The 27,016-nt window shown below is 38.7% G+C and overlaps 1 protein-coding gene and 1 non-coding gene across 2 annotated transcripts; both read left to right on the top strand.

The window, feature by feature from the left end:
* Positions 1–1,572: 1,572 nt before the first annotated feature.
* On the top strand, positions 1,573–27,016 carry LOC104417142 (dihydroxy-acid dehydratase, chloroplastic). Its single transcript, XM_039299935.1, has 17 exons — positions 1,573–1,803; positions 13,906–14,176; positions 14,270–14,727; positions 17,345–18,034; positions 19,373–19,444; positions 20,171–20,218; positions 20,911–21,065; positions 21,153–21,347; positions 21,429–21,540; positions 21,699–21,768; positions 21,854–21,912; positions 22,004–22,127; positions 22,242–22,312; positions 24,913–25,014; positions 25,275–25,355; positions 26,240–26,398; positions 26,483–27,016. The coding sequence occupies exons 1-17, from the start codon at positions 1,573–1,575 to the stop codon at positions 26,531–26,533; spliced, it is 2,949 nt and encodes a 982-aa protein (XP_039155869.1). The 3' UTR covers positions 26,534–27,016.
* Positions 1,614–1,727, top strand: LOC120287951. The gene has a single exon (XR_005546204.1). It is a non-coding gene; the product is annotated as a small nucleolar RNA Z279/snoR105/snoR108 (small nucleolar RNA).

The following is a 27,016-nucleotide window of genomic DNA, read 5'->3' as shown; positions in this document are numbered from 1 at the left end:
AGGCATCGATACCTAACACTTAAAGACATCCGTGTCATAATCGAACGATGACGATATCTGAGGTTATCGTGAAACTCTCTTTTGCCAATACTGCAAAGTCGTTTCGAGTTAATTCATTTGCCAGAAATGACTGGGAAGTCTCTGACGAAGAGGACTAGGAGAGACAACAATTGGTGTAGGAAATTTTTGGGCTCACTTGTACCAGTCTTACGTGCTCGTCTGGATCTCCGGAATGTCAATCGACTCCTTGTCATTTTCATCTTCGACATTGAACTGGGGATGTACTTTATATGGTAGGAATACTAAAACCTCGTATGTTGCACAAGTCATAGGAGGTGGAGATTGCACCGTGATTGCGCAGCAACATGTTAAATGTTCCTCCTCATAACGTGGCATCATTATTCCTATGTATTTACCTCCTGCCATGTTATGTCGCACAGCAGCCGCAGAGAAACCGAAATCAGGCCAGTTAGGTACTTGCTTTGTCGCATTTTTTTTTTTATTTTTGATCTGAAATACGATATTGGATTTACTTCTTGAAATGTTTAGGGAATACATCAAAAGCGTCAGTGCTTAAAAGGTCTAGTAGAGCAGGCGGGGGATTATACAACCAATTCTTGGGAAGATAATTTAAGCGACAAGCTTTGGCAAGCCAATCCGCGGCCCTGTTTGCGTTTCTGGTGCAGTGGGCCAAGGAAATGTGGTGGAACTCCTTCAGTTTACTTTGGGCCCGGTCCGTGAGAGGCTTTAGTTCCCAGTTTAACTCCTTCGAATCTAGCACCGCTTGCACGAGTGGAAGACAGTCTGATTGTACTTGCAGAAACTGTTCTGTTCGAGAGGAGAGCAGATCTAGGGTTTGAAGGAGAGCTAGGGCTTCCGCTTGGGTGGCTGAGGAAGCATCAACGAGCATGCCCCTTAATGCTTGCTGCTACATCGGCATTGTCTCCAAATCCTTTTACAGCTAGCTGGATTGGATTGCCCGGCGGAAGCAATTCCGTTGTGCTGATTTACACCACGACTGCTTTCATTGATGCACTGAGAGCAATCGATGAACTCAGTTTACCATGGACGCAGATCTCTCTCTCTCCCCCCCTCTCTCTCCCTCCGGTTCTCCTGGCTTATCCAACCAATAGCGCTTGTCGTAAGATGCAAATGGGTTTCTCCCGGCGAGCCAGAGATCCCTTCCTAGCACTACGTCTAAGTGACAATGCATATACATCTGAAAGTCACAGAGCGATTGCGGATTATCTCCCAAAATAGATGGTGACTGTCTGTTTGCTCTACAGAGAACAGGGTACTACAACTACATGGGGAGATGGCTAGAGCTTGGGTTGTCTCGAAAAAGCAAATGTGGGGAGTGTTCATATTCCATTCAGTTTTTTTCTCGTATGGTACTAGCGTGTTGTTTGGTACTGATTCAACTTCGTTTGGTAAAACCTAAGTAAGAAGCCGAGCAGCTTAAGCTAAAGAGCGAGGCGCGGGCGGTGGTCGCCCCGTTTATGAACGATGGAAAGTCCCACATCGACCAAGAGGAAGGGAATGCATGAGGAGCTTATTTGATAAAAAAGGAAGATGGAAGAACGCCTAAGCTATGATCCTTCAGGCGGTTTGACGGGGTATGATGAGTGGTCAAGGCTCGCGATAAGAAAGGATGCGAGAGGGGTGTACCGGCCCAAAGCCTGGTTACGACAGCCCGGGCACCCCAATCATTTGTACCTTCTGATCCCCAGTGCCTCGAAGGAACCCCCTGTATTTGCAATGCAAAGGGGTCTATTGAATAGCCGCTGGGGCTATCTTTGCAGGGTGAGTTCACGGACTTGACAATTTGGATACTATCGAAACAAACAAACTGTCATGCAGCAGCCGATAGGTAACAGTCGTCATATTATTTTTCTCTCTCTCATTAAGATTCAATCCTAGGACAAGCTCCTAACACATTGAATCCACGCATCACCGGGCCGAGGCCTGATGGCAATGGTACAACTACAACATTATTATCACCAATATTGTCACATGGCAATGGTACAACTACAACATTATCATCAACATTGTCACCAGGCCGAGGTCTGATGGCAATGGCATAACTACAACAACATAACCACAACATTATTTAGTGAACATTTTCAACGTTTAGCATTTATCATCTGTCAGACAAAAAAAAAAAACATTTATCATCCGGACAAAAGATTAATATTCTCTGTTTCAAAAGGACCAAACCTGGAAAAAAAGCAACAAACGTGTTGTTACCCGTTCAGAAATCTCCATCAATACTGTGATTCAAAGAATTCAGTCCGATTGCAAGCGTCCTCTAGAAGTGGTCTCAATCTCAAGCTCTTACACATCATGCAGCATACAATTATCTCAAAAATGAAAAAGATGAGATTTTCTCAAATGCGTACGGTCTTAACATCCTCAGAAATGTCTTCATACAGACCACCCAGCTCGCTGACGACAAGGAGCCCTCCTCCCTCCTTATGTGGTCGCTTCCTCAAACTCCATCTCGTAGCACTTGTGGAAAGGGCTTCTGCCTTGACTCGCCAATCATGCCGAGAATCACCAGACGAACTCCCAATGAGGCTTGACGAAGAAGAAGAAGGACACTCGGGCGAAGAACCGGAGGTCTCGATGAAGAAGAAGCAGACTCCATGAACGAGGACAAACGAATGAAGAGCGGGAGTAATCAACGAACTGGACGGAGGAGAGAACGGAACTTGATCCATTTGAGGCAAACCTCAAAGGACTCGCTTGTGCACAAGTGGACTTCATTTGAGCCTAATGCCACGTAGGAAAGAAATATAAATAAAAGAAGCCACCTTAGTATTTTTCATGAGATAACTTGGATGAAGATAATCGAGATTTTGATTGCACTAACTTGATAAGTGACCGGATTCAATTGCACTTTTTATGAGTTTTAAAATATAATTGCATTTTTGCAATAAGTTTCTGCTTCACTTATCCTTCAATTTTAAAAGAAGGAACTCTTCTTCAGACAGCGGGGACCTTTTTTTTTTTTTTAACTTTTCTCTTTAAGGTACAAAAATTTCATAGCCCTTTAAATTTTTCACGTGGCGAGTTTTATTTGTGCGGCCGTCAATAAAAGCACTTAAGATTCCGACACCGCAAATGCGATATTTGAGACTGCGCCTCGGTGTTCCCTATCTCGCTTGAAATGATCGAAATTCATGACTTTAACGCGGGTGATAAAGCGCTCTCAGCTATGATTATTCTACCGAGGATCATTGGAGTTTTAAAGGAATCATTCATACATCCTCCATTCGCACAGCAACTCCCAGGGAACTTGCTGCAACTCCTAAATGAGCTTCCCAAAGCCTCCAACCAATGTGAATTTTTGTTATGTGTGTGGACCTTTTTCAATGCTTGAGTGCAGAAGTCGAGTTTTATTCACAGGGGATTTATTCAGTTGTGATTATATATTTTCTGCTTATTTCATTCTCTCTCTCTCTCCCTCTCTCCCTCTCTCTCTCTCTCTCTCTCTCTCTCTCTCTCTCTCTCTCTCTCCCTCTCGCCTAGTATACTTTGAGTACTATTAGTGGTTGTGCCTTTACTTTGAGTAACTATGAAATTACAGAAGTCACATGAGGTCTTTATTTGTCTATTTATAATATCACAAAATGTTGACATGCCACCAAAGGACTTTCTTGCGTGGTACTTTAAATTTCCCTACCTGTAGTTTTGATATTCGTATCGTTGATAAAATTCCATCGTGATATTTTGGTGTAGTCACATGAGCCAATTCCTGTGATTCAATTCTGATAGAATTTGTTTACATTTGTAACCGCTGTACTTTCGAAGCCCTATCGTCAATTAAATGTTAGCATGGTTTATGTTTATATAGTTTTAATTGAAGTAAAGATGTTGGTTCCCTAATCTACCTGAAGTTTTCCTGTCTAAAATTGTTACGGAACCTATTCCCTTCCTTTAAAAAATGAAGTGAAAAATGTTTGGTCATTGGAGCCAATTCTGGCAAAACAGTATATCTCGTAAGAACTTCAAGGGACAGTAGAATAAGTCTTACGAGAAGTACCCCTCAGTTGGTATGCAACTCTAATTTTTTTCACGTGAGGATACATAGGTATCCTCTGTTGGAAAAAGCTAATGAGAATAAATAAATTTGTCTGAGACGTGCAAGCGCAAACACTGTCCTTAAGGATAATTTCGCCTTTCAGAGTGTGAAACTCGGTGCGATAAGCTTCTGACGGCTATCCTCCTAAGATATAACAAACCTTCTTCTATATTCCGCACTCAATATTAGAAGGAACAAAAACAATGCTGTGTATAACTCAGTAAAGAAAAGGAAAGGAAAGATTTTTTAAAGAAAGGGCATTCTCTCTTTCATTCAGTGTATATTTTTCAAGATTGTCTTATGAGATTTTATTTTTATATTCGGACAAAATAGAGCCGTTAAAAGAGCCATTGTAAAATAATGGAGGATTTATTTGAGAAATAAATTAAATGTTACAAAACAATTGAAAAGCCGTTATATGACCGTTAAGAAACCGTTATGTGACTGTTAAAAATAATGATGGTCTTCAATGCGGTCATAACTTTTATCGAATCTATTATTGTAAATATTTCAAAATATTATTCATATATCCAACATCCTCTCCGTGGAATTTGGACAGGAACCAATCAAAAGAAGAAGGTAACGGTGAACTGCAATGTTTCTAAGCTCAACTTCCCTCAGGAACGCTGCCTGTCCACCAGGGCTCTTATGATCGATAAGCCTTTTAACAGCAACCTTTGTACTACCTGAGACAACACATTCCAAAAATTTGCCAAGACCTCCTTGTCCAATTATGTTGTTTTCACTGAAATTATCTGTAACAAGTTAAATTTCACGCCAAGAAATTATCCTCACTTGAGCAGAAGAAATTTTTCAGTAATCTTTACCTAGACAGTTGGGACTACTAAATCAGTAATTATGCCAACAGTATATATGAAGGCCAAAGGGACTCTCCTGTATTTGCTACAAGCTTCATAATAACTAAGATGCAGAAAACCACCAAGCTCCCTTGCAGAGCTCATTTCCTCATGGAAGGATACCCGAGCTCGTTTCCATAGAAGACTAAAATGGTGGCATGGAAGACTTTTGAAGAAGCTTTCTCGCAGCCCAAGTCCTTTGAGTCAACCCCTTCATTTTGATCTCATCCTTTGATATTTATAATGGTGTGATGGTACTAGAATCAGGGAATCGTGTTCATCCGAATAGTAGATGACACTATTCGAAGCTCTAGAGATTTCGATTCCTATTTAAGGCAAAATTATTAGTTTCCTTACTATCATGCTCTACTTCTTACCTTGCTCCTTCCAATTTACCGTGAATGGAGAAAGGCACGGAGTGATCTGCATATATAATAATTCCCATCTAAACATCCCTGTAAATGCCTTAAGACGGATTTAGAAAAGTTTTAAAGCGTAACATAACTTGTTGAAAGAAAATTACTTCTCGGCCAAAAACATAAACCTGATAAATAGTGCAGAAGTCTGATCCATATAACACATTAAATAGGCAAGGCCTCGATTCATATGTAATAAAAGCAAAGCTGATTTTTGCAGAAGCCATTACCCAATTATTTTGAAAATGTGGTTGAATTTCAAAAACAAAAAAATGTTGAGATTGTGAATTTTCAAAAATTCAATTGAACAGACTGTGATAATATATATCTTTTAAAATCCAATCGTGGTGATTGAACCTACTAGATTATTAGAAAACTCGAAACCTTACTTATTCAAGTATTTCAAATCATCTAATTGAATTTTTTTTTAGAAAAATAATGTATGTATATATGTGTGTGTATTTTGCCCATATTTGGCCAAACTTGGATCAAATATAACTTTTCTATCCAAAGTCTCATTGTCACGACCATCTCTTTTTTATGGGGAAAAAGAAATGAGTTTAGGGTATTGCCTAATGATGGGCTGACGGCCCTTCATTAGGCATAGGCTCTTTTATGCTCATATCTCACAATCATTGGATTTCATTTTTTAACTTTTAACAACTTAAATATTACTAGGATCGTCACTAGGCTATTGTTATTGGCTAGAAACCAATAAAGATGCAAGATTGTTGTCTCGATTCTTATGCAACTAAAGATTATAGGGTTGGGAACTTCATTATGCTAATGCCTTTTAGCATCCTTTCACTATCTCTAATTTGGACAATCGAATGTCAAAGTGGTCATGCAATTTTGATTACAAATTATGATCCTAAGGTATTAAAGCCACTAGGTGACCATGCAAATGTTTTTATAGGTTTTCATTCTTTCCTAAGCTAAATAACCTATTCAAGAAAAGCGATTAACATCAATTTATTGAAAGAATGTTCAATAAGTAAATATCCAAGTATTAAAAGCAACTAATAAATAACAGTATGAAACGCAAGAACTTGATACAAGTTAGGTAAATAATACATGTTGTCTTGTTATGAGCCTTGAGACATGATCCCTTGGTGCTAAGAATACATAAAAATTCTTCCGGTCATCCCATTTCATGAGGTTCCACAAAATATTTTTGAGACAATGATCTTCCGGAAATCTGTTTCATGTAGCTTGGCAAGGAAATTGAATTCAAATCAAGTTCAAATTCTAATCTAAAAGACTAATCTACTAAGACACTCACTAAAGATGACCCCTAAAGAAAGATAATTAAGATATGTGCTAACTAAATAAAACAAGGTTAAATTTATTAGTAAAGCCCGACAATTAGGTCTAAACCTATTTCTAAGCTATTTTGCATATTTTGGAATTTTGGAATTATTTTTTTAAAATAACTTTTTATTCAGAAAATATGGACTCTGGCTGGGCCTTTAGGACCCGGTCCAAAAATGGGCTGACTTCACGCTCTCCATCCAAAGCTCGGGCCTAACTTTGGCCCGAGTCCACATCAAGGTCGGATTGGACTTTAAGGACGTTGGTCAAATTCCCTGGTTCAGTCCACATGTGAATAACCGAATTTGGGCTACCCAAGGACAAGTAGCAAGTGAAACCCATTAAATAACGCCCCCTTGCTTTCATAATCCCCAGCCCAATCTATCAATTTAATAGGCCCAATAAAGTCAAGATCACTCAAAAGACTAAGCCCAACTCACTATGTCAATCGGCCATTTCAGTCGAATCCCTCCCTGCACGCCATCTCCATCTCTCTTGTCTCCTTCGCAGCAACCTAGGAACGAGCGGCCCCCTTTCAGTAGTCAATTGACATGGCCGCCGCCATGTTAATGGCAACCGCCGGCTACCCTTTGTAAATTTCCTACCTCTACCAAACAACACCTCACCGACCACCAGAATACCACCAGTACCACGCAACAACCGCATCACAACCAAAACATACAGAGAGAAAGGGACGTGACGAATGAAGCAGTGTACCGGTGACCATCAATGAACGCCACGGAAATATATCGCATTGAACAAAGAAACGCCAAAAGTCCTTGTGTTTTTCTCGGTTTTAGAGTCAGATCTCGTGAAACATTAACGATATGTATGAATCGAAGGTTCATATTCTGATTTGAACATGTGATGAACACTATGCTACACAAATTTGAGCAACTCCTTCTTAAGCACGTGCATTATAACTTCATCAAGGCATTTCAACAAACAGTATACATGCACTAATATTTGAACGTTTTTTTCTAACCATAAAATTAGCCCATCACATCTAACTTTAAAAGAATATTGTATAAAGCTTAAGGGTTCGATGGATTTCCAGAAACAAAAGTCTGCTTTTATAATTTCCTGTATCTTGCGTGCGATTTCCTGTTATTGAGTTAGTTTCTCTTTGTGCACACATGTTGAGATTTGGACGGGCCTAGGAAATAGTGTGACCCTATAGAGCTTTCCGAAGGTGCAAAAATCAAGCCAATAAGATGCAGGACAGAAAAATTATGCTTTGTTAAAGTTTGTCCAAATTTGTGAAAAGTCACATGAACATGATTTTTCAAAAGTCTTCCCAATGTGCTGGATTGAAAACATTGGGTGACAGTTTTTCATTGGTGCAAAAATTGATTTAATTGGAAGTTAGACGGAAAAGTTATACCCAATCAAAATTTGATCAAATTTGTGCAAAAAAATCGCATGAATATAATTTTTCAAATTTTTTCTTAATTTGATAAATTGAAAACATTGGAACTGGTGGCCAGTCGGTGCGGTTCCCAGTTCCAAGGTGGGAACCAAACTAACTGGACCGGACCGGTTAATTATATATATATAATTATATTTTTAAATTTCTTAATAAACAAACCCTAATTCCTCCCATTTTTCATTTTATTTTTGGCTCAAAACAACAAATTTACTAGTTCCACTGGATTGGACCAATCGGTTAGTATGGTTCCTAATTCTAGGACCGGTCGGTGCAGTTCCTAGTCTCAGAATTTGGGAATCGGTCCTCCTGTTCCGGTTTCCGGTGATTGAACCGGGAACCGATAAGTCCTAGTTGAGATCATGGACTTATCTATGGTTTTTGTTTGGGCATTTTGTTGAGTATATGATGTGCGGTTTACACGTTGAGTTAATATGAGTTTAATGCAATGATTCAATTCATTCCATCACGATAGGCGATAGCAGGACCTAAATCATCGACTCAGCCTGGATCATTCCAGATTTTAGATTGACAATGCATAAAATCTCAGTTTCTGTTTTCATCCTAAGAATGGGACCGAGAGTCGAAACAGAAAAATGGACGGTGTCTGAACCAGAAAAACGGAGAATCGAAATCGGTCCGTAGAAAAAAAAATTTATGTTCTGCCGTAAATTGCCAGCGGGACAGGTTTTCTTGGGTTCTGAGCTTGACCTACGAGTGAGGGGACTTCTTCAAGGGGTCCCGTGAGATCTTTATGTTAGGTGAAGCTGAAGGTGGTGGCCTTGTACTGGTCTAGTTGTGTGATATATATCTACTGAACTGGAAGATTTTAATTGTTTTTTGACATTTAAGTTTACTATGATGTCATCGTGTTGCATGACACATGCCTCGTCTATGAGCAATTCTATTGTGGATTGTAATTACTGCTATTGAATTATTGTGAAGTTACTGGAAGTTTGACTTGCCGGGATGATCTCATCACTTGACTTGAGGGTAGGAAATGGTAATTCAAACCAAGTTGGAAATGTAAGAAGAAGATCATCTACAATTTCAGATAATTGCTTTCCTACTTTTTTGGACATGAAAAGATGCCTACAACTTCTTCCATTGCGAAACTAAATCTCAAGAGTCCTTTTAGATGGCCTATGAGACTTTCTTCAGCTCATTTATCTTCAGTCATATGCCGGAGAAGATGAGACTTTGTCTTGAGTACACTAATAGACAAGTACATTTAGATCTTTCTAAGGCTTGTTTGTGTCTTAAAATATGAAAGATGCCAATTTTCTGCCTGCCTCAGATAGTTTGCATGTCTAGCTGACTTGAACCGACTTTCTGGAAGCGTGATGATGAAGGCCAAGCCTGCTAACAACGTATCATCTTTTGCAAGCTTCCCAATTTCTATTCCTCTCAGATGGGGAACTGATTGAGTTGTCCTATCCGAATCTATAATCCTACTATAACTAACTTTGACTTGAAAAATGATGTCTTCCAACATATGATCTCGTTAACAGGCTGACTTCCATTGGGACATTTTTTTGAACTTCTAAACATGATGGATGTTGTCACTCCTAGGAGCAGCAAGAAACAACTTCTCAATATGCTACGCCTTTCGTAGCTTAGCCAAGTCAAATTCTTTAGATCAGCCTTCGACTTGTCTTCGATCAACTGCAACAGCTTCGAAGAACTCTGTGTTAAATGGACTAGGATTTCTCACAAGCTATCACAAATAAATAAATAAATAATTCCCCCATCTTTATCTGGCACTTAAGGGCGCGCATGACAACCATTCTATTCCAGAATTAATTTCTGGATCAGAAATAGATTTTTTTTTTTTTTTAATTTCTAGAAGAGTTTTTAAGCAAAAATAACCGTTTGATAACGACATAAAACTTCTACTCTAAAAATAGGTTTGATAACGACACAAAATTTATTTCTTTCGGACGGCGGTGGACCGGTGGATGATGGTGGACCGGTGGATAGTGGTGACGGACGGCGGCAGTGACTAGCGACCGGCAGCGGCGACTGGCGAGGGGCTGGTGACCAACGGACGGTGGTCGACTGCAACGGATGAAAGACCGGTTGATGAACGATGAGAAATTTTTTTATTTTTCATTTTTGTTCCAGAAATAGAGAAGTAAAAATTTATATTTCTAATTTCTATTCCAAACCTATTTCTAAAATAGAAATCTATTCCAAAAATAGAAAAATGGAATAAGTTTATCAAACGGATTTCTATCCTAGAAATAGGTCTAAAATAGAAAAATTGTTTCTGAGACAGAAATAGGCAGTTGTTATGCATCTCTTAAGTTGCTAAAATTTCACTTCCATGAAGATGATCAATCAGTTGAGTCATAGGAAGGCCCACGATGGGTTGCTCTAATCACAATGATTTTGTGTGATGAGCAGTTGAAAGTGAGTGGAACCAAGTATCACAGTAGTATACAAATAAGCCAGATGATGTTAAGACAAGCACGAGGTGCGTAAGCCTTTTTCTCGTTCGCTCATGTTCCTTTTAAATTTACGTGCTTGTAGGTAATGTTGTGGTACGGTAAGCCTGAACTTTGTCAGCAACAAAAACAGCATGAGTATCATAACCTTTATACGGCACTCATTTGAGTGCTATAATTTTTTTTTTCGTTTATTTGTGTCACAAATTTAAAAAAATCGATCACTTAAGTGTTATCAGTAATTTACCTAGTCGGAAAATCCAATGTGTCATTAAAATAAATTAAACGATCCGACATGATGTGTCGATAAGCTAAACTCAGCACTTGAGATGCTAAACAATGTCGTTTAAAAATAAATTCGATTAACCCTAACCCAATTTGAAGAAATTCAACCAAAATTGGGAAAGAACTTGTCGCGACCAATTTTTCGGGAGTGAACCACCTATGGTTTGGCTAATGGATTGTTAAGCCTAGATTTAACTCGAGCTCTCCCAAACCCATACCAATTCGCGATTTATGTTTAAATTTCTTAACATGCAATTGATTTTTAATTAGGAGTCGCCACTAATCTATTTTTGGTGGGTCGATTATAAACTCAAGTAAAGTAACGGAAGTGTACAAGTTAGACCTTTCGTCACCACTTTGTGGAAAGTCGTTAGGTATGAATATGTTAGATACCTGTGACTCAATTGGTGAAATAGTATCTCTCTCCAAAAAAGCGTATTTTTTTTTACCGCCGCACAAAGAAAATATTACTTTTTTAGAATAGGTCCGAGTCAAATAGCAATGATTCGAAGCACTTTTTTTTTTTTTTTACACTATTTCGGAAACCCAAGGACTCAATCGTATGGATATGTAAAATACAGGATTTTCAATCCTAGCAGGAAAGGGAGGGAAACGGATACTCAATTTCAAGTGAGTAAACAGAATTCCATACTCGATCTCATGGATACATATCGAATTCTGTGGTTTTCTCTTCGAGTGAAATCAATACCATTCCTACTAGTTCTTATACTGGAGCTCCCCCTTTCATTACTATTTCTACTTTCACCATAAATGTAACTAGAAATGTAACTGTCACTGGAATTGTCACTACTACTTAAAATGGAACTCTCAATACAGATTTGAGAACCAAGATAAGAGTTAATGCAACTAGTAATGTGATTATTCCAACTGTATTTAGTATCATACATGGAACCATCACAGGGCGGATCATCATTCTTAGATCCATTCTTCAGATAAGCATAAGTCCGATAACTAAAAAAGGATCATTGTCAATCTCAAAAATTTGATTAGTAATATCAAAATATATGGAATAAATATTCCTATTACTATCTCGAACTAAAAAGGTGTCATAAGAGATAAAATTACGAACGTCCCTGACGCCCACGAAATGCGTAGCATTATTGTAACTAGAACTTTTACTCCAACTATGAATCTTTTTATCCGTATCGTTTCTAACCGGATCTTCACTTACACTGGTTTTTTCAATAGGATTACCAAACCTATCAATTGATTTACTTAGCCCACACCTGTATTCTAATTTTCCTTTATACAACATCGAATTGAACCACCATTTTTCCATAGAACTTTCTTACCCCTATTTACGTGAAAATACAATAGATGAATAGTCATTCGATGAAAAATCATTTGAATATTTCATTTTCTATCGGAATAAGCATAGAGATCCAATCACTAGATCATTAACTAATAAAATAAGGAATGAGTATTGAAAAAAAGGATTTTCTTTTGTTTTGTGAGAACCCGGAGTATTACTTCACTATAGTTATATATGATGGAACTCTATTTTATTTTTATTATAGAATATGGGTACAGGGACTTGGTTACGTTAGATTTCTCTAACGCCCTTTCAGTACCTTTTTTTTTTATTTTGAAAAATGTTATTTTCTTTTTATTTTGAAAAATGTTTGGCAAACAACTTGGATTAATTTTAAATCCATTTCCCTAACATGTGAGGTGTTCATGCAGGTGCGCAAACCACCAATATAACACCCAAGAAAGCAATTAAATGATGCAGAACTTACCTCAAAGCAACGAAAGCATCTGCAGTGTTAAATTAAAATCTACATCAACAATCCTAGATATGGTTTCTAATTAACACACAATTTCTTTCTTTTTGTTTTCACTTATTAAACAAGACTATAATCCATATGCAAAGCAATGCTTTTAATCTAATACGAAATGATATGGCATGACAACATGTCATAAATTATATGAATGAATAAGAATTTTTGTGATTTCTTAATGAACATGCAATAATTAAATATGCAATCTAAATTAACCAAAATGACTTAATTCTAATGACGTGCAATGCAATACAATGCAATGACGTATAAAATTATTTCAACTAAAATGACATGCAACATGCAATTTAATATGCGAGGTATATGTCACGCGAAATTTATTAAATGACATAATCTAATGACGGGCAATTTCTAATTAGAAATGAACCTAACAATAATCACTAAAATGACGTGCATTTCATGGACTTAATTCTATATGACGTGCATATGACATTTTTATTTATTTTAAAAATGCAATCTATCCTAGAAATTGCAACTAATTTATCCTAAGACAAATTTTATAAAATTTGAAATGATCTAGCTTAGATTAAGATTCTATCTAATTTAAACTAGGGATTAAGTCATATTAAATCCTAATTTAAACTAAGACATTATCTAAATCTAAAATGCAATTTATCTAAAAAAGATGATCTAAATTTAAAATGAAACATGCAATTTTAATCTAATATGCACAATGATTTTTGTGTGTTTTTCTTTAAGAAATTCGAAATTAAAACTAACACATAATTAAACATGCAATTCAAATAAAAAACTAACAACCTAAATGATTGCACTTTCTCTTTTGGATTTTTTTTTATTTAAAAATTCATAATAAGATTGCAATCCTAAATATGCAAGACGACAACAAACAAACTTAATCCTAATTAAGATTTTTTTGATTTTTTATTTTACGAAAATAAGATTTGACTTAACCAACTTGACGATAACAAATCAAATAAAAGATAAGATTGATATCCAAAATTGACGAACCATATTCGCGCATGAGATCGGGTTAGCTAATTTTAAATTAAATCGCGAATCGAATCTCTGGGCTTGAATTGATTGTCGATTTTTGAAGGAATCATGAGTCGGATTTCGGGCGCGAAAATCGGACCACAATCCCTACTTGAGGGACTATTTCATATTGGGATATCAATAATATATCAAGGAACAATTCCACTAAAACAGAATATAAAAAAAAAGGTAAAATAAAAGAAAAGAAAAACCACCTAATCAGATTTTCTTTTTCTTTTTGTTTTTCTATTTTTCTTCTTTTCCAGACACCGCTCGTGGATCTCCAAGGGGAGAGGATCGATCAATCCGGCGAAGGAAGATTCCGGCAGCAGCAGGCGGCGGAGCACGGGAATGGAACTCGGAGCAAGACTGGCAACTGGATCGGCAACGGCAGCAGCTTCGAAGGCGGAGCAAAGATGGTGCGGGTCCGCCTGGCTTTGATCTGGGTCACTGATCGGAGGCGGAGCAGCTGCTGGGCGACGGGCGGTGCTCGGGCTTGGCTACAGGGAGAGACGGATGCGCGGCGTCGACGATCAGGTGCGAGCGCGACGGGACGGGCTCCTGCGGGTCGCTCGGAGGTGCGGAGGGAGCGGTGCTGAAGCGAGGGCTCACTGGGATGGATGGGCTGAGGCGTCGGACTTTCTCGGACGGCAATCGGTGGGACCGAGCTTCAAGCGACTGTCGGAACGGTGGCGGTGTCGCACGGGTCGTCAGAGCAGAGGGCTGTCCGTCGGGATCGTGGGTCAGCCGGCGGTAGGGTGGCAAGGATCGGCGCGGCTTCAGCAAGCGTCGGCGAGGGATGGAGGCTGCTGCAAGGTGGTGCGACGCTGGGTGGGCGTCCGGATCTGGCGCGGCAGCAGTGCTGGTGTGGCGGCGACGCGAGGGCTCTGCAGGCGGCGGTAGGCGCGATGGGATCTCGGAGCGGTGCAGTTCGGTGGCGTCGCTGCAGCACGGGTGGAGAGCTGCAGATCTGGCTCGGGTTCTGCTCTAGCGGGGGCTCAGCGAAGATCAACACGGGAGACGGACAGCAGGAGGGTCTCGAACGGCAGATCGCAGGTGAGGCAGGCAGAACGGCGATGCAGCGCCCGGTGAGGCGGCGATCGGCAGCAGGCGGTCGCGGATGGAGCGAGGTGTGACCTATGTAGCACGGACACTCTTCGGAAGCCTTCGTGTGAACACGACACTCTGACACGTGTTCGACACGTTTCGACACGCGGTTAACGAGTGTCGAAAAATCCGACACGTGATCAACTTTCTCCGATACGCAAATCCAGAATTCCGACACGCACGAGGTCAATTTTAAAAATTTCTAATATTTGAGGTCAAAATATAAATATACACAAAAGAAGTAATAAAACAAGTAATAAAATTGTTATAAATATATACGCACGGGTCAATTTTTTTTTTTTCAGTTTTGTTTTTTTTAAAAATTGTTTTAGTTTTTTTAAAAGTCTTTTACTATGAAAGAAGTAATAAAAATACTATATATAATATTTTACCCCAAAAAAATGCTATATATGATAAATAAATAAATTTAAAAATATTATTTCAGTATTTTTCTTTAAACAATGTTTTTTTCCTCTAAGTTTTATGTATTATTGTAACAAATTAAAACAATGAATGATATTATTTAATATTTTTCGTGTAAATTAATTATAGGTTATTTTATTATTATTATTTATTTATGTATTTATATATAAAAATATATTTAATATATAACGCTGTTTTAACGCGTCGAAATTTTTACTTTTAAGAAATGATGTGTCGACGTGTCACGTTACACGTCACGTGTCCGCGTGTCGGTCTACATGTAGGGTGCGACTGATGGAGAGAGCCCGTGAAGAAGTTGAACAGGAACCCCCTGTTTTCCTCTTTTTCCTTGCTGTTTTCTCTCCTCTCTCACGTCGCTTCTCCCTGTACCTCTCTCTGCACACTTTTACTTTTCCTTTGTAGCTTTTGTCCTTCCTATGGTCGACCAAACGAAAACCCTAGAAAAGCCCCCACTTTCTCTGCCGTACACTGTCTCATTTTATAAACAAACATAATGCGATCTTCTTAGAATATTTCGAAAATTGCCTATAACCTCCGAATCACAAAAACCTTTTATCTCATAATATTCTCCTTATCTCCTAAATATTTTCTACTGATTTTTAAAGATAAGATCACAACCCGATTTTCTTAAATTCCAAAAATTATTATTTCAAATCTCAATTTCAGAAAATGGGCTCGAGCTAACTTGTAGTCTTTATGGGCTTAGTCCGATTAATTTGAACCCATCCGCACCGGTCCAATAAATAAAATGCCAATTAAAATAAAATGCACCTAAATCTATATACTATGTAATTAATATATATTTTTTGATAAAATTAAACCCCTAATTTTTTAATCTGATAAATGACTATATGGGCCGTTAAAATTTAGGTGTCAACAGAACTCTAACTCTAAGATTGGGCCAAAATCCATCAAAGCTGAAATTGATATTCTAAAATCAGGCAAAGGAGGGGAAGAATGTTTGTGCCACTGGTTGGTAAAGGCCCTAGCTCATAAAGAGATTCTCTCTATACCATAGCCATTTCTTTATTTCCTCCACCAACGAATCTCAAGTTCTAAGAGCAAGCATAGGGACGCAGAAGAGAGAACGCCAATGGATGACAGAGGAGCAGCACCGTTGGTGTCGTCGAAGTCACTATACTATGCTTCCAAGCCAAAGCAAGAGAAGATAGAGCGAGATCAAAGGAAAGTGAGCCAGAGAGGGAGAGAGAAAGAGAAAGCTTCGTAAGTTCCTTAATGGAATCTATAAATTTCAAATAGTAAGGAGAGAGAGACTTCCCCAAAAAGGTTGTCGTTTGGCTATTTAGTGCCATATCAAACGGAGAATTTTCCAATTCGACTTTAATTAAAGCCACATCGGTTAAAAGTATAATTTAAAATGCCACATAGGACGAATTATCGAAATAAACATTCAAGTGAACGAGCTTATATCGATATTATATATATATATATATATATATATATATATATATATATATATATATATAATAAAATGAGTATCGTATAAAATTATGACACAATTGATATTCCTACTTTGAGAATGAGGCTTTAGGGTTTGGTCAATCTGCCTTCTAAGGGGAACATAGGGTCTATCTAAGACAGAGAAGTCGTTTTAGTAAGGACAACCTTCCCAAAAAGTTGGTACGCAATACTTTGATGACAATTTCATACTTGTTGACTTTAGTGGATATGTTTATAACCTCTTTTCAACGTAACATTGCCTAGAAAATTTGCATTTTGACTATTAAATAATTTATGTATAAAAGACATCCATCATGTGGAAGATTATCATGCACTATGAATCACTCCAAAGTCATGTTTTAACTGTGAATCACTCCAAAGTCATGTTCTAACTAAAGGGTGATCGAGTGAAAAAGATGTATGTATTAGGTAGAATCATCATATAACCCGTCCGGTTTTTGTTTTTCCAATCAAAAAAGAATTTTCGAAACCCATATTACCCATTTTTTCAATTTTTTTTTTTTAAATTTTTAAATTTTTAATTTTTTTTTAAATATTTTAACCAAACACCAATCGAGATGAGGGCAGAGAACTGAGCTTTGTCCGCGAGCGAAGTGGGGTCACGTGCTGCTCCATTTGCATGCAACTCAAGATTCGATTTGATTTCTTTGAATTTGGAATTTTTCATTTTAGGCCAATCCCAAACACAACACGTGTATAAATCCACATTTTCACTTCCAAACGATCCAAAACAAACCTAACTTCACACTGATCCAGGCTAAACCCTCCCAAAGCCCCCTCTATCCCCAACCGCCACCGCGCCACCATGCAAGCCTCCTCGCCTCCCCACGCGCCGCCCCTCTCCGCCCCTTCTCCCTCCCTCCCCACCACCGCCCGCGGCACCTCCCGCCGAGACCCTTCACTCTCAAGGCCTCCTCCTCGTCATCGTCTTCTGCTTCCCCTTCTTCTTCGACCGTGGCGTCGCCCCCGCTGCCCGCCCAGGCCAACAAGCTCAACAAGTACAGCTCCCGCATCACCGAGCCCAAGTCTCAGGGTGGCTCCCAGGCCATCCTCCACGGCGTCGGCCTCTCCGACGACGACCTCTCGAAGCCCCAGGTTGGGATCTCCTCCGTCTGGTACGAGGGCAACACCTGCAACATGCACCTGCTCGGCCTCTCCGAGGCCGTGAAGGAGGGCGTGAGGGAGGCCGGCATGGTCGGGTTCCGGTTCAACACGGTCGGCGTCAGCGACGCCATCTCGATGGGCACGCGGGGGATGTGCTTCAGCCTCCAGTCCAGGGACCTGATTGCGGACAGCATCGAGACCGTCATGTCTGCCCAGTGGTACGATGGGAACATCTCCATTCCCGGCTGCGATAAGAATGTGGGTCCTAATTTCCATCTAAATTCGTTTCTTTTGTTGTCTTTTATCATGAGTGATGATGCTTGTCTGGTGGTTTTAGCTTGAAGTTGTCTATTTTGATGTTCGAAGCTGATAAGGATTTTGTTTGCCCTTGGGCACTTAGTGGGGCGTTTATTGGCATTTGGGTGTTGTCTCTGTGTTTCTTATCTCCAATGTGCTCATTTGCTAGTTCCAGGTGAAATGTAGTTTCTTTAATTGCTGAATTAGATATGTGGAATCCTGGGGAAGTTGTCTAACTGGCAAAAAGTGTCTTTTCTTGGAGTTTAGGCTCTGAGTCCTTTTTATAGCCAATTCTTGATCGAGAGAGAGTAAATTGGGTCTCTCATTTTGACTCAAGATGTCCGAATGCTGGCCTTTCTTTTCCTTTCTGTCACATACTTGAACACGCTATGTGGTTTTGACGATCATTTTGGTTTCGGACGTTATTTTGTGATAGCCGATGAATGTATTACGTTTTGTTTATCTTCTTTAAGTTCAGCAAAAATATGGGGTTCCGTCTGGATGTCTTGTTCCTCCTCTCAGTGGCCTGAATAATTATAGTTTCTTTCTAGTCAATGTTCCAGGGTCATCCAATCTTGCAGCCCGAGTTGTCTACCTTCTCTCTCTGTGATATCCGTTGTTCTTTGTGGCTACTAAGAGGCAAAGTACCAAAACATCCTTTTAATTTCTTTTCATTTGGCTATCCTTTTTTTAAGTATAAGAACAAATTCAGTGGGATCTGAATTTACCTCCCTATATGAAGAAAAGGTAACTTGGGTCTTTGGTTCTCTTTTAGTGTTTACTTTACATGATACTTGTGCTCTACATTGTGCTTAGTCTCTGTAATTACCGAAAGAATGATGAGTCAAGTCGTCCAGGAAAATTAGGGGCAATTAGAATTTAAAAGGCTGAAAGCTGCTTATAGTTGAAAGGTATCATATAATCAGAAAGCTTCTGTCAAATTGATGGAATTCATGGCCTCAAAGCTTATAAGTGGGAAGGCCATCATCTTCAATTTTTAAGGCGTTAAACTACTTTCTTCTCCTTTACAGATCTTAATGAGTTTGAATTTTCAATATACTGTTGTTTGGTATATACTTTGAGGAAGGTTAATTAATATGCACATAGCATGATCCAACTAACCCTGTCTGGAATTATCTTTTAGTCTCCTGAAGAGTTTGTGGTTCCAATATTCACTTTTTGATTTTTTTTTTCTTTGCAAGCAGCTGCAACTGGCTTTGTTGGCATATTTACTCCTCATTCCTGCCTGTTTTGATGCCATAGTGCTATCGTTTGACCTACTTTCTATAACTGTTGCAGATGCCTGGTACAATCATGGCAATGGGACGCCTCAACCGACCAAGCATCATGGTTTATGGTGGAACCATCAAGGTTAGAGACTTAGTTCTGCTGTTTTATCTTGCTTTTTCTCTACCATATACATGCATAAAAATTCTAGGCACCACACCCATTTCATCCAGTACTTGACGCATTTCTTTTCATCTTTCCGATTTTGTGTGTGAAAAAGATTCCTATATGTTGCTTTTGTTGATTTAATTGCTCTGTTTGACTGACGGGTGTATTGATGACTTCTTATGGGTGTCAAGGTCTTGAGCATCTAATCTAGAGTCTTGTATTAAGCAGTGTCATTTGCAGTATTAAGGGATGAACTTTATCCATGCAGGGTAAAACGAAACCCTTGTTGGAAGTAGATAGATGGGGCTTAGATTTAGTCAGTAGAAGAGCAAGGAAAATAACCAAAAAGAGCACTCAAAGAATCCAGCATAAGAATTTGAAATGCCTTTGTTTTCCATTTTGTATTGCTAGATGGGGCTTAGGTTTAGTCAGTAGAAGTGCAAGGAAAATAACCAAAAAGAGCACTCAAAGAATCCAGCATAAGAATTTGAAATGCCTTTGTTTCCATTTTGTATTGCTTGATATCTCTGTAAAAAATTTGATGTTCAAATGTTCTGCGTGTCTTATATCTACCTCCCTTCAGGTCTTCCAATGTTGCTAGTTCTTTGTGTGTTGCAATTAGTTAGAGACTTTACTTTTTTACTTTTGCTTTTTGAAGTGGAAGAAATTTAATATACTGATATATTTGCTAACTTTTTGCAGCCAGGTCATTTTCAAGGCCATACATATGATATTATATCTGCCTTTCAGGTGGGAAATTAAATATGTCTGTTTTAGTTGTACCAAATGTTTGAGGGATGGATTGTTTGTTATATATACCATATAGATAGACTGTTTGCTCTTCTGATTGTCATTCTAACAAGATCTTCTTTTTCAACGAGTATCATCATATGCAATGCAGCTACTTAACAATTTATTTATGGTGGAGTACAAAAAGTCATGTTATGTAGTTCGATATGTTGTTAGCTTAAGAGGATACATGCTTTGAAAATGAAGGTGCACTTCTACAGTGTATTTGGTTATGGTATCGGCGACACAGATAACTTATGTAAAACACAGCAAAACATAGTAAATTTCAATACTGGACACTGATTTCACCTGTTCCCTCTGGATTTAACTTTTGAAGTGGAGCTCAACCATGGTAATAAATTTTTTAATGACCTCCTTCGAATCGGATAAACCTTGCATGGGCTTGTACCATAACCATCACCAGATGTCAATAGTTGTCTCTTGGGGAAGTTTCTGCTTCTCCTATCGTATATCTACTGGGAATGATATTAGTTTGCTTGGCTTTGAAAATCATTTGTTTCGACTAACTTTATATAAGCTCTTCCTGATCATAATCTTATCTACAAGGTGCATTAGTTTTTGTTTCAGATATAGTGAAAAGTCATGCCGGTTGGGGACTGACTCTTTTCTTTTTTGCAATTTCTTTTTCCTAGTGTTATGGGGAATATGTAGGTGGATCAATTAGTGATGAGCAAAGGAAAAACATAGTCCATAATTCATGCCCCGGTGCAGGGGCATGTGGTGGCATGTACACCGCTAATACTATGGCCTCTGCCATTGAAGCTATGGGAATGTCTCTTCCTGGAAGGTATAGAAGGTTCTTTCCCTTGGTCGCTTCTTGTTGCGTAGTCAGTAGCCCTGATGTCATGTAAGTTTTGTTTTTGCCTATGCAAAGCTCTTCCACACCTGCCGAAGACCCAATGAAGTTAGTTGAGTGTCGGTTAGCTGGGAGGCATCTCCTGGAACTATTAAAGATGGATTTGAAGCCACAGGACATTATCACCGAGAAATCACTGCGTAATGCGATGGTAGTCGTGATGGCACTTGGTGGGTCCACCAATGCTGTGTTACACTTAATTGCTATTGCAAGGTGACTATGCTTTGGCGGCGTCTTCTCTGGCTGAAGACAATTGTACCACAAATAATATACTCATGGGTCCATTCTTGGCAGGTCTGTGGGTTTAAAGTTGACTCTTGATGATTTTCAGAAGGTTAGCGATGAGGTTCCATTTCTTGCTGATCTTAAGCCCAGTGGCAAGTATGTCATGGAGGATGTGCACAAGGTGTGTGTTTGATGGAATGGTTCTTCTACCATCTTATTGTCTGCACATTTTACCTGTCCAAGAGTTGCTTATGGCAGATGAGCATTTCACACCTGTTGAGTATGTTACATTATCATGATATTTCGTCATTAGCCAGACAAACTTTTGTGTTTTCACAGATTGGAGGAACACCTGCAGTTATCCGCTACCTCTTGGAACTTGGATTTTTAGATGGTGATTGTATAACTGGTGTGTTCTTCAGAAGTTTGCACAACAAATTAGTGTCCTTGAGCATGTCTTTTTTCGGAACTAATTTAAATGAATTTCTCTCTAGTTACTGGGAAGACGCTTGCTGAAAATGCAAAGGCTGCTCCTTCATTGGCTGAAGGACAGGTGCAGTCTCCATTTACTCTTAGATATATGAGATATGCATGTTGGACCAAACAAGTATCTAATTTTTTCAAAATTTCATTCATTGTATCAGGATATAATAAGGCCCCTCCACAACCCGATAAAGAAAACTGGACATATTCAAACATTATATGGAAATCTTGCTCCTGATGGTTCTGTGGCCAAAATAACTGGGAAAGAGGGCCTGTACTTTTCCGGTATGGTGCATCTCTCTCTCTCTCCCCTCCCCCACCCCCCCTCCCTGCTGCCCTGGCGGTGCTTGTTATCTATAGCTATGGAAGAAGTAATGCTTCAATGTGAATGGCCTGCAGGACCTGCACTTGTTTTTGAAGGTGAAGAGTCTATGATTGCAGCTATCTCAGAGAATCCTATGAGTTTCAAGGTAAATGATGTGTTTTACAATTGATTTTGCAGTATTACCTTATATATGTTTTCAGTATATAACCAATGTAAAGGTAAAGGAACAAACTTGAGTTTCTCGTTGTTCTTTATAAGTGGTTGCTGGACAAAATCTTCTATCACTGTCTATGAAACCTAGGGTTGCTTTTGCCATCTCTAAACATAATTATTTGTCATGAGCTATTTGTCTTCTCTGCAAACTTCCAATTTGGCTATTTTGTTTATTTTTTCTTCTGGACAAGTGAATCACAAATTGCAAAACTAATTGTTTCTGGAAATGGTAATTGATGATTTACAATTTTTGTTGTTTTGTAATGGATGTACTCTGCAAAACTTTGTCTTTTGTGAGAAATTCATTTTCGTGTTGCTTCAGGCTTTATTTTCCTGTCTGGCCTCTTTCTATAGTCACTTTCTATAGAACCTTAATGAGACTCAAAAATTCGATCTGATCTAGCTAACTCATTTCAAGCTCATTTGCTGATCTTAGAATCAAAATCTTTTGCCATCCGTGCATTCTCACTAAGAGTTGACTTGCACCTCTTGTGAATGTGTATATCTGCCACTTATTGGCTGAATCATCACTATTTGCCAGCCACATGTCTCGGTTGATGGCACTCCCTAGAGCTTCTGTAGTGACCGCTGTACAGGGGAAATGATTGTTGTTGCCTGCTACCCTAAAAATCTGCCCCAATTCATTTCTTCGACCATGGCTGGGCAAGTGTTTTTGGCTCCTATTTCTCAGTGAAATTTGATTTTTACTGCATTCTGAGGGAGAAAACAAACTAGCAGAAATTCCAGCACTTGTTAACTGACCTGTGGGTTAAGATGAGCATATCTGGAGACAAATATCTTATGAAATGTGTGCAGAAGTGGGGGACAGAAATCCATTTCTCAACTGCATGTTAAAATGTAAGAATGAATTATTTTTGGACAATTTCAAAAAAATCCGTGCTCCATTTGTTCTCAGTTTGTTTGAGGACTGCTGTTTAGAAAGTAGAGTCATCTTCTTTCGTTACGACTATGGGCTTCATGAATGACTCCCAAACAGGATTGATTATCCAGCTCAAATCTGAAGGGCTTTTGCTGTTTTCACCCCAACTAATTTTGTGAGATTTTGGCGGGATCACTGCCAACTATTAAGTTTTTAAAACAGTTGGCAATGGTCCCACAAAATCTTACATAGTATCAGATAAGGAGGTCTTGAGTTAATATCTTTTCAAGCCTCTATTTGCCTCCTCAATTAAATATGCCCATGCTCTAGTACTAGGCAAAAAGACTAGACTAAGCATGAGGGGGAGTGATAGAATGTTTAAGCATTACACCAAGCTTTCAGTTTAGTTTTTTGTCTCTCAACAAATTTGATATTGAGAAGCAGTGGATAGTGATCAGAGTTTGCTACCTGAATATGTAGAGCTCCTGCACTCATTAGTTTGATTAAGCATTCTATATTGGACATAGCCCTGTCCAGTCTTTTCCGAACAGTGGCCTGATCTTCCCTCTAATTTGTCCACACGACTTCGGCCCCTGACTATAACTATAAATTCTTTGTAAAATGTCTAAGCACCTTAGTTGGAGCTGCCTCACCTACTAAAGCTGCAAATTTCCTTTTCATTCGAAGTATCTTTAACACCTCAAGACAGGTCCATCATTAATTTATTTTGGCACCGATGACCTCTTGATTCTTCCAGAAAGAGACCATAAGCTCTCATAAGGCAGACCATATAGGACAGCACACTGCTACTTTTCTTCAAAAAAATTATTACTATCAGAATCCATGATTACTGTAAATTGATTCCTCATTGCCAGAAATGGCTCAGGCTCCAACTTATCTGCAGCTGTCGCATAAGCGATGTAGTAACAACTTTCTCACAGCTTCAATTCACATCTCAATGTCGTAAGTTTTGGATAGGCATACTATTACTGGGTTTAGTACTCAACACTTAGTTTTAAACTCCATCCATCACTGTTGAAGCCCCATTGATACTGGAGGGTTCCATGCAATAATTCTCATTGCAGGCTGACGCATGAACTAAAGAAAGGTTCTACAAGAGTGATCTCCAAGCAAACCAGTAATTATTTTTTCCCAAACCAGTACTGCTTCAAATAATGCTATATTACTCAAACTTGCAAACAGAATTGATATAAAACAACACAGCAACTATGTGATTTAATGCCTGTCATACTGTAAATGCATCTGAAAAGCTGTCCTTAGCATCAGTTCTACTTTCAATTTCAATGTCTTGACTTCCACAGCCCTTCTTTTGTAAACCTTGTGGATTGTAAAATTTTGCTGCACTATTCTCAACAGTGATGGCTGTTCTTGTATTCTCTCTACATGGCCACAAAACTTTACATCTTTGCATCTAAAAAATCCTGCCTTTTGCTTAAAATCATCTTGTACTGCTGCTTGGCTTTTTAATGTGAACTTGATATCACAATTCCCATTATTACTTGGATATTGGTGCCTGAGATGCAGTTCTCTGCCATAAGTGCCTCATGATTCCTCTAAGCTTCTGAATTAACTTTGCTTTTCTGTTGGTACATTATATGTTTGACCGGGATCTCCAAATTTTATATTTCTAGGGAAAAGTGGTTGTTATCAGAGGGGAGGGGCCTAAAGGTGGACCAGGCATGCCTGAAATGTTGACACCAACAAGTGCAATAATGGGAGCAGGTCTTGGAAAGGTAACTAGGTGTTGATTTATATCTTTACTTGTAGTCGTGTGTTTTTGTCGAGGATTATGTTTAAACAAATTGCTTTCCACTAATGACATTACCTTCATTCAACTGAAACATATCCAATATATCCTTTTTTTCTTAGTCACTCCGTGTCTTCTTTGAAGTTGATTTGTTCTTTTCATCTTGTGAAAATCTACTTGTTTATTTAGTGGAGAAAGCATTGGTATTGTTCATAACTTAGAGTATGTCTGCTTCCACCCTTGCAGGAAGTTGCATTATTAACTGATGGTAGATTCTCAGGAGGCTCACATGGTTTTGTTGTTGGCCATGTATGTCCTGAAGCACAGGTGCGTCTACTATTCATGCTCTTTCATCTACTCCTGTTAGCCAAATATCTGACTATGTGAGTTACAAGATAGTTTGAGATTAGCTTGCATATAGCAGAGCAAAAGCAATACTTTTTTCTGTTGCTGTGGACAAGAAGTTTCTTGAAGTTTTTGGAATTCTCTCTAATGATGGGACAGAAAAGGTTAATCGACTTTTCATAGAACACATCAAGTAGTCGCAGTTTGGATGTCAGCGTTCACATTATGCCTCAGTCTATGTTACATAGACATGGACATGACAATTTTGCATTGAGATGTAGTGTCCTGTAGCTACTTCCTCATACATGTTGTAGGCTATAGGCTATAGGCACACTAACATGCAAACTCAAGAGAAAATGGATGGTGACATAGGCATCTTGAGTTTCATGACCACATTACATATGAATCTTTTTTACAATGCTGGTCTAATTTGGAGAATTCATACTATATTTCCGCCAATAGTACCTATGTGTCTTGACTAGAATTATTTCGTCCATCCACATAGGAAAGTTGGGTTCTGTCTTGTTTATCAGTGTATTTACCTGTAACAATTATATGTAGTATTTGTCATGGACTTTGCAGGAAATCCTGCAGACAGAAATGCTCTTACACTTATTGCTTTGCCAACTTTATTAAAATATCTGCTCGACATCACTTAATGATTGTGTATTTGGGTTGTGATTCCACTATATCACACATCTTGCGGACAATTTAGTATGTTCCATTTGCTTGACAAAGCTTCATTCATGCTTTTAATATGATGATTCTGATTGAAATTGGATATAAAGTTGAGTGATTTCATCTTTACAAAGTAGAGTGTCAGTGAAGTGATAATAAGTGATGCACATTTGCGATCTCAATTCTAGGAGGGTGGTCCTATTGGCCTCATTGAAAATGGAGATGTCATCACTATTGATGTTGAGAAGAGGAGGATTGATGTCCAACTATCAGATCAGGAGATGGAGGAGAGAAGGAAGAAGTGGAATCCCCCTCCACTTAAGGCGGCACAGGGAGTTCTCTACAAGGTAGTGAAAATAATCAAACCACAATATGTTCGTTTACTCTCATTGACGTCTCTAATGATAAACTATTTCTTGCTACTTTTGCAGTACATAAAGTGCGTACAGTCAGCTGCCAATGGTTGCGTTACAGATGAATAACTGGAGCCAGATTGACTACTATATAACAGTGTATAGAGTGCGAAAAAAGCAGCTGGTGTGTTAATGTACACTAGTAGTGCTGGTGGATACTCTTGCGGCTTGTTTATGGTGCCGATTCAGGTTCCTATTCTTTTCAGCCTTTGTAGCATAAGTTCTTATTTATATTTCGTGGTTCCTCTTTCTAGTATGTTTCTTCTGGAAGGATTGTTGTTTGACACGTTGTCAATTTTCTTTGTGCTTGTGTTTGTATTGGGAATGACTTATTTCTCCATTCAGACATTGGGATGGCCTTACTTTTTAATCAAGTCATTCAGGCCCCTAGGATAATGGCTGTAGGGCTCTAATTACTATTGGTGTTGTTGTTGTTATCATCGCCATTGTCGTCATCCTTGCTGTTGTCGTCGATGTCATCATCATTGTCGACTCGTTATCTTCAGAAACTAAATCCAGTCTTATGATAATATGTTGATCCTAGCTTTTCAA

The sequence above is a fragment of the Eucalyptus grandis genome, chromosome 8, assembly GCF_016545825.1.
Source record: "Eucalyptus grandis isolate ANBG69807.140 chromosome 8, ASM1654582v1, whole genome shotgun sequence".
In the NCBI taxonomy this organism is placed as follows: Eukaryota; Viridiplantae; Streptophyta; class Magnoliopsida; order Myrtales; family Myrtaceae; genus Eucalyptus; species Eucalyptus grandis.
Note: the sequence above shows the minus strand (reverse complement) of the source record. Positions and strands in the feature narration are given on the sequence as shown.